The sequence below is a fragment of the Leptopilina boulardi genome, unplaced genomic scaffold (genome assembly GCF_019393585.1).
Source record: "Leptopilina boulardi isolate dan_hultmark-lab unplaced genomic scaffold, ZJU_Lbou_2.1 LbouV2_229, whole genome shotgun sequence".
NCBI lineage: Eukaryota > Metazoa > Arthropoda > Insecta > Hymenoptera > Figitidae > Leptopilina > Leptopilina boulardi.
The window spans coordinates 1,654,061-1,662,304 of NW_026137784.1; the positions used below are offsets into that span (position 1 = coordinate 1,654,061).

The 8,244-nt window shown below is 24.6% G+C and overlaps 3 protein-coding genes across 3 annotated transcripts; 1 reads left to right on the forward strand and 2 right to left on the reverse strand.

Moving 5' to 3' along the window:
- Positions 1-344: 344 nt before the first annotated feature.
- LOC127279999 (cell cycle checkpoint control protein RAD9A) lies at positions 345-2,615 on the reverse strand. The gene is made up of 6 exons (XM_051302675.1): positions 2,467-2,615; positions 2,147-2,349; positions 1,885-2,049; positions 1,654-1,810; positions 1,415-1,586; positions 345-1,348 (listed from the first exon to the last, which is right to left on the reverse strand). The coding sequence occupies exons 1-6, from the start codon at positions 2,498-2,500 to the stop codon at positions 736-738; spliced, it is 1,344 nt and encodes a 447-aa protein (XP_051158632.1). The 5' UTR covers positions 2,501-2,615; the 3' UTR covers positions 345-735.
- Positions 2,254-3,557, forward strand: LOC127280004 (uncharacterized). The gene is made up of 3 exons (XM_051302686.1): positions 2,254-2,373; positions 2,650-2,824; positions 3,094-3,557. Exons 2-3 carry the CDS (start codon positions 2,707-2,709, stop codon positions 3,504-3,506), a joined length of 531 nt encoding a protein of 176 aa, XP_051158643.1. The 5' UTR covers positions 2,254-2,373; positions 2,650-2,706; the 3' UTR covers positions 3,507-3,557.
- Positions 3,558-3,691: 134 nt separating this feature from the next.
- Positions 3,692-6,833, reverse strand: LOC127279998 (target of rapamycin complex 2 subunit MAPKAP1). Its single transcript, XM_051302673.1, has 7 exons — positions 6,527-6,833; positions 5,929-6,069; positions 5,421-5,695; positions 5,176-5,345; positions 4,820-5,110; positions 4,458-4,699; positions 3,692-4,392 (listed from the first exon to the last, which is right to left on the reverse strand). The coding sequence occupies exons 1-7, from the start codon at positions 6,597-6,599 to the stop codon at positions 4,196-4,198; spliced, it is 1,389 nt and encodes a 462-aa protein (XP_051158630.1). The 5' UTR covers positions 6,600-6,833; the 3' UTR covers positions 3,692-4,195.
- Between the last annotated feature and the right edge of the window lie 1,411 nt (positions 6,834-8,244).

Here is an 8,244-nt window from a genome sequence, read left to right on the forward strand (position 1 = left end):
CTAATGGGATTTAAATTCAAAAAATCGAAATTAATAAAAAAAAAAATATATTTCTTTATTAATAAATTTATTTCTTAATTAAATATATATTTATTTACAAAAGTATATTTGTATTTTGTGCGCAGTATTAAATTAATTGGCCTTTCTCCAAATGTTTATTATATAAAATCACAAAGTGTGATATATTTTTTAATTTCATATTTTCGTATTAAGTTTAATTTTTTTCGAAATTTTCTACCAAGCTTACAAATTTTTATGTAATTAGAAATTAAAATCTTATTTTTGAAAATTTCATCGAAATTAAAGAGTGGACGAAAATTGGGAAATTAAGAAAAAAAAGGTAATTACTTTTTGAAAAAGCTAATATATTTAGGTATAGTAATAAATAATCCCCCTTCGTCTAGTTTTTAACTATAATTTACAATTTTTTTCTTTTTTTTTTTTTTTAACATTACAGAAGTTTTGTTAAAATGAACAAAACATTTTTTTTTTTTTTGAAATACTTGCACAAATGAACATTAAATTTTGAGTTTATATAAAAATAAAGTTACTTTATTCTCAGTGAATTTGAATATTTAAATATTATTTAAATTTTTATAAAATGAAAATTAAATAATAATTATGTTTGATATTTAACTTAAGAAATGAAATAACACTTATTCCTCACGAATAAAATAATAATTGTTTTAGGAAACAAATCACGAGCACTTTTTAGTTTAATTTATTATGGATACATCATGTTTCCTCGTCAGAATCTTTTGCTAACACTTCTTCGTGATCAAGCATCATTCTTGGATCGTAAGTGGCTTTAAAGCATTTTTGGAATATTAATCTCGCTTTCTTGGATGGCTGTCGAGGTGGTGAACATGGAATTATATCATCGTCGTTCCTTTGATTACTTCCACCTGGATTTGATTTTCTCCTTGATATCGGTGGAAATAAAGTTTGTAGAGCACTATTAGTTCTTTTTACGATACTATTTGATGATGATGATGAATCGATTAAAGATTCACGAGAGTTTATTTTCATTTGAGTTGATTGGCGCACATGATTTTCACCAAAAATATCTTGTTGAACACTATTCATTGATATTCTCTCCTCTTCTAATGTATTTTTATTATGACTAGAGGATTTTGTAGTTTGATTATTTTTTATCGAATTCTTCGATTTTGATGATTTAGACACAGTCTTTGATGTTTTATTCGATGATCTTTTGGTGGTTGTCTTTTTTTTAAGACCTACATTCACAGAAGGAGATGGAAGAGTTTGATTTTCCACCTCAGGATTGAGAGTAGAAAGGACGAGATTCGCTTCAAACGATGGATTTTTTAGAACAAAAACCACAGGTCTAAAAACAAAAAATAATTATAATTAAAAATTTTTAAATAGTAATAAAAATAAGAATAATAATTACCTCCCAGCGTCTTCAAAATTAACATTAATTGGCAAATTAACAATCTCAGCAAATGCTAAAATTGCTCTTAGTTCTTTTAAACAAAAAGTCACATTTGCATTGGAACCTATTGTGTAATGATCAAATTCTCCAACACCGAGAACAATTTGAGTTCGTGTACCATGTGACAAATCTGAAAATGGATAAAATTAAAAAAACAAACTCATTTTCAATTAATTCGATGAATATTTAAAACTTACGTGTCGTTTCATCAACGTAATTTCTTAATAAAACTTTTTGTGGAGTAACTTCTAATGTTATTTCAATCATATTTTGAGGAAAATTTTGAGTAACATCCAAAAGAACTTTTGCTTGCGCTGATAATTGATTAGGAAGTCCATCTTTTTTGTACGCTGCCTAAAAAAAAAAAAAATAGTAGCTTTTAGTAGAAGACAATAAGTATTTTTTTTAAATATAAAAAAATATCTCACTTTTATTGTTTCACAATCAAGAATTGGAAGTCGATGAGTTTTAATAATGCTGTTTTTATATTTCAAAATAAAACAAATTATTGATGCATTTGGATCTAGTTTTATGTGACATGTTTCTAGAACTTTATCCATTACATGAGGTGCTTTAAAAACTCCTATTGCGCACTAAAAAAAAAAAAATTTAACAATAGATTTTTCATAAATATTCTATCAAATGATTTTTTATTTCATATTAATTTAGAATTTTAAATAATTTACTTACTCTCATTGAAATTTTACATTTTAAAGTATCTTCATCCTGGAGATCTCCAAAAGTGTAATATGAAAAATAATTTTTAAACATTGTAAAATTTGCATATGCAGAATTTGACATACTAACAGCTCGAAATGAAATTGAATCCTCTTGAGGTTGCACATACATTTCATCTCCAATTTTTGCAAGAGCATGAATTGCTTTAGCTAATACTGAAAATGTAACGAATTTAACTTGTAAGTTATTAATTAATTCTTTTTCTATATAGCAACAATATATAAATAAATTCAACATAACCTATACAAAAAAAAAATTACAAATATATTTACTTTTTATATTTGATCCAGAAATAATACACTTCATGATGAAAGCTATTTGTTAGATGGTAATTTTTTTTATTTTTACAAATTTATAGCCACTAAATTTCATTATTTAATTATTTAACTTATATTCAACTTTGACACACGCGTGAGAAACTTATTGTATATGACGCTTTTTTAAATCGCCCATAGAGTGTGGGGACTCCATATACTACTTCGTGAAAATTGTTTAATAAATTAACGATAAAAATGGAAATAACAGTGGAAGAAACACCGGATGATCGACCAAAAGATTCACGAAAGCGTCGTTCATCAATTTTTCAAAGAAGATCCATATTATTTACAGATGTGAACAGTGTATCAGAAGGTTAGAAAATTTTTTCTATTTTTAGGTTATGTTGACATTCTGTTATTGTTTGTTTTAATCAATTATTGTTAGTTATATATTTTTTTTATAAATTTTTATTTATGTAAAATTTGTTTTAACAGTTTTATGCCGATTTTCCGACAAAGTGACAATTTATCAATTATCACTTTATTATTATTATTATTTTGTAATATTTTTTTTTGTTATATGAAAATTAATTACAATTTTATTGTATTATATTAATTAACTATTTAATTTAATTTTTTTAGATTTGGAAGAAACAAAGATTGAAAAATCGTCAATTTCGCCAGTAAAACAAAATGCCGAGGAAACTTTTGATTTACAAGCATATAATGATAAATTAAAAGAGGAAATTGCTGCTTGGCATGATGTAATGAAAGAAAGACAAAATGAATATAAAAAACTTATGAAAAAAAGAGCAGAGGTGAAGAAAAATGGACAAGAAGTGGATTTAACATTATTGTCAGAGGATGAGAGAAAATTCTTTGAGTCTCGTCCAAATTTGGATTTATTGATGAGTAATGTTAAAGAACTTATGGATGTGACAATGCAAAATGTAATACTCAATCAACATTGCAGTCAACGATATGAATATCTTCAATTTTTACTTGAAGAAAAAATGAATGAGGCTAAGAAGAAGATTATTTCAATGATTGATTAAGAAATCTAATCGGTAATAATAATAATAATAAATAATTTTTTTACTTTTTTATTATTTGAATTATTTTAATTTATATAGAATACAGTCTTATCAGTATTACAAAATTAATTAAATATATAATTTAAAATTAAGTTTAAAATGTAATTTTAAATTTAATTTACAAAATAACATTTATAATTTTTACAAATGACATTCAAATTCGAGGCTTTTACAAAAGAAACAAAAGTTTTAATATTAAAATTGATTTCACAATTATTCGGCAAATGCATAATTTTCGAATTGTTTTCATAGTTCAAAGAATTTTTAAAAAAAATTAATGCAGACATAAAAATATTTTTTTTCTAGTAAATAGAATCAAAAATCTTTTTTTTTTTACAAAATACTTGTTTAAAAAACATGATAGTAAAATCTTTGGTGATGTAGAATTAAAATATCAAATTCGGTCATTATTTTTAAATTTGTTGAATATTTACACAGTGTAAATTTTTTTCGGTAATTATAAATATTGTTTCTCATGTTAGTTGAATTGAATTTATTTTTATTTGTTGAAAAAGAAGATTATTTTGAAAATGGGGGAAATATTTTCATATATATTATATCTATAGTCAGAAACAATTTTTTAGATTTGTTTCTGTGTTTGTTAAATTTTTCAAAAATTCCAAAATTCCATGAGCTATAAAATAGAATCGTCATCTGTGTAAATGAAAACTCTTTCGTCTCGCTGCTTTACGTTCTTTTTGCGCGAGAAATTCTTTTCTTGATAAACTACTTCGCAGTTCGAGTATGTGATTTATTTTTCTTACTATTTCCTCGGCTGTCGCGGAATCAGCTTCGAATTCATGATTTTTAAATGATGCCGATTGATGAAGAGGGTGACTGGAGGATACTAAAAAAAATAATTTTTTTTTTAAATAATAAAAATGTTAATAATAAAAAAAATAGAATACCTACCGATAAAACCTTCTGGATTTGAATTTTGCGATGTGTAAACTAAAGTGAAAATTGTTTTTGATCCTCTATTTTCGATGAGTTCACACCATGCAATTCGATCAATGTGATAACTAACTGCACGTTGCTTACTCCAAAAGCGTCCAGCACCTTTTCCCGTTATCACTGGATCAATTTCTATTTTCTCACCCGAAATTCCAAGATGTATTTCAGTTTTGGCTCGTACTTTGTTTATTATGTATACCCTGTGTGAAATTTAATGGTTACAATTAAATTCAAATGTAATAATATTCAGGTTTCAATTGTAATTGAGATTATAAATTTAGTAATTTTCGTTCAACAATATAATAGATTTATATAAGTACCTATATAATTGATAAAGCGGTGCTTCCATTGCAGTTGTATGGCCCTCCATCTTTGCTAAATCTTCAGCGGCAATATCTTGTTCTCTCTCCCTTTTATCTTCCTCAACATCTTTTGTTACGATTGTTTTTGTTGTTTCATGACGGGCTTTATCGCTTGGTTTCATTTCCACTAAACCCAATGTTGTAAATTCAAATTTCGATATTGTTTCACGTGGATCTAAACAAGGAAAGTCCCAATCCACCTCACCATCGTCCTCTGTTATATAGAGACCATACTGACTGATATCTTGTCTAAAAATAAAATAGAAACAATTTTAATTTATTTTAGAAAAAAATTTTAAATAAATATTACCTACTTTAATGTATGATCATAATGATTGCAAGCATATTTATAGCATATTAATCCAATGAATTCCTGGACTTTTGCACTCATTATTACAACAACTTGAAGAGGATATGCTCTTTGTTTTTTAGGTAGCATGCACATAAATATTCTGTATTTTCGCACTGGAACTCCTACTTGAGCCTAAAAGGAAAGAAATTTTAATGTTTTTTCCCTTTTTTTTTTTTAGTAATTTATTAAATATAAAAATTATCTCACGTTTCCATCGAATCTCGTGTATTTAGCAAAAGGATTTTGTGGAAGTTTAGGACATTTTTCGATTTGTTCAGATAATAGAGAGCCTTTTTTAACTTTATTATCATTTTTACGAAAATCTTTTCGTTGAAATAATTCTTGTTGTTTTTCACTTGTTAAACTTCCAGAATTAATTTCCCATTTTATATGTTTTACTTTTGAAGCCTTTTTTCTTTCTATATCCATTTTTTCCAATCGTTGAGCAGTATTTGATCGCTGACGATGACTATATTCCATGTCTGAAAAAAAATTTAATACAGTAAGGAAAACTTCATGTTATTTTCAATTTGAATATATTTTTAATAAAATGTGACTAACATGCAGCTTTCCTTACTGTATACAGTAACAAATTATTAATAAGGAATTATTTATATTAAATATTCGTATTTAAAATAATTAAATTATTTCCGGAAAATTTTAAATGTTTCTTTTTTTTAAATAGAATAAAATTTATTGAAATTTTGTCATTTACTGAAGGAAATGTCATAGGATTCTGATAAAGCATCTAAATCCTCTTCATCACTTTCCTCCATTCCTGGATAACATTGAAGTGTTCCATTTGATTGAAGTATTTTTGGAATATCTTCACCAGCCATTACCATTTCGCACATTCCTGTAAATATAATGATGATGAATAATTTATAAGTCACAATTGGAACGATTTATAATTAACTTTAATAACTCGTCTTTAATTAAATTAAACAGAAATGAGAATTTAATTTTAATTTAAATTATAAAGTTAAAATTAATTTTAAAAAAGAAATAGATGAGATAAATTTAAAATTAGAAAATTTTTATAAATGGAAAAGTATTTTCGTTATTTTGTGTTTAATTGCAATTAATTGTTCAAAAAATAGATTTAAAATTTTATTACTTTTTATGGGAATTGTGAAATTATTTTTAAATATATTTACTTTTGGTTTTCTTATAGAAAAAGAAGAAAATTTAATTGTTAAAATTGTGGATTTAGAAAAATTTATAATTGATTTAAATTTTGTAAAACGAGGAATTTGTTTATAAATTGAAAATTCAGGCCAAAAACATAACCTCAAATAGTGTATTTCACAAACCTGTATCATCTGTACTTATAAAACTATCCCTAATGTGTGATAAAAGCCAATGTTGATTATCGTAAAAAGCCATTGTTTATAAATAATAATTATTATTGTTTTATTCAATTTTATTAAAATTTAAATTCTATTATTCTTTTTGTAAACAATTGAAAGAATACATTTTCTCGAAATTTAGTCTTCGTTTATTGGTGTTAATGAAATTATGAATAACAATCATTCACTATTGATTTATTATTTATGAAAACATATTTTTTATAAACAAATGTTTATTTTATTCATTTATTTTTCTTTAAAGATAATTTTATGTTTACAATTATTAATATTACTTATCGAATGTAATTTTGTTTTGTAGTTTAGAATTTTATCGATAGATGGCGTGATTTTGTTCTTCTTTACCGACATGTTAGTTTATCGTAGTCCCGATAGGCGGCGCAGAGTTTATCGACCTGGTTAGTTGCTCATAATTTCTGTAGGAGGCGCATAGTGCTTAGTTTTGGCGGGGTTTTCTCCTCAATATCGTCGCCATCTTGAAAGTTTTCTTCATTCTTAAAAAAGTGCAATTTGCGATTATTTCTTCATTAGTAACTAATTAATCTGTTTAGTGAAAAGTGTGTCAATTATTTCTCACATTTATATGTGATTTTAGGAAATCATTTTTTATCTAAATCAAGTCAAGATAATCGACAAAAAATTGAAAACGTAAGTTATTTTACAATACGAAGTAATTAATTTTTGTTTGCAATTAGATTTTTTCAATAACATAACCCCACTTTATGTTAAGTGAAAATATTTTTTATTCACAAAAGAAAAAGAGCGGAAGTTAAGAAAATAGTTATGGCAAAATTGTTCGTAAACATAATTATATAATTTCGGTTAATTTAGAAATGTTGGAAAATTGTATTATACGATAGTTTAGATAACAGAAAATTTTGCCATTATCACATTATACATTAAATTTATAATATGAATTTGAAGAATGTGACCACAATTTCTATAATAAACTTGCGAGTGATGCACGTCAAAATGCCAGTAAAATTAAGTTTGAAATTTCATATTGTAATTTCAGAACACGAGAGTGAACTATATATATGTATATACAAATCATGCAAGGCCTTGTGGTTTCAATGGAAAACCGATGCTCTCTAAATTCAGCTCTATTGAAAGTCGATTTCTATCAAAATCAGATAAAACTCCGTCAAAAAAAAAAGAATAAGGTAAGACATTATGTTACTATATTTGTTCTTTGCATTCTTATTTTATATATAATGAAAATTATGGTTATTTTTTTATGAGCCCAGGCAAATTGAATATTTTTAATATTATTTATAAATTCAATTCTATTGACAGTTTTTCCACAAAAGCTGATTATTATTTACAATAATATTTTTATTATAAAAAAAATATTGCAAATCTAAAAAATATAATAATTAATTAACATGTTTACTAATAAAAAAAAGACAATATATATAATAATTAATTTAATAATATTTCAAATTATATTTATTATTATTTTAATTATTAGTATTTTTATATATTATTTTGTTTTACATTGAAAAAAAATTTATTTGATTCGAATTCTCGATTACTTGAGTATTATCAAATAAATATTTATTTGAACCAAAAATATCTGTATTTGAAACACATACGCATTTAATTGATTCAAATAATAATTATTTGATACCAATAAATATTTATTTGATAATAGTCAATTAATC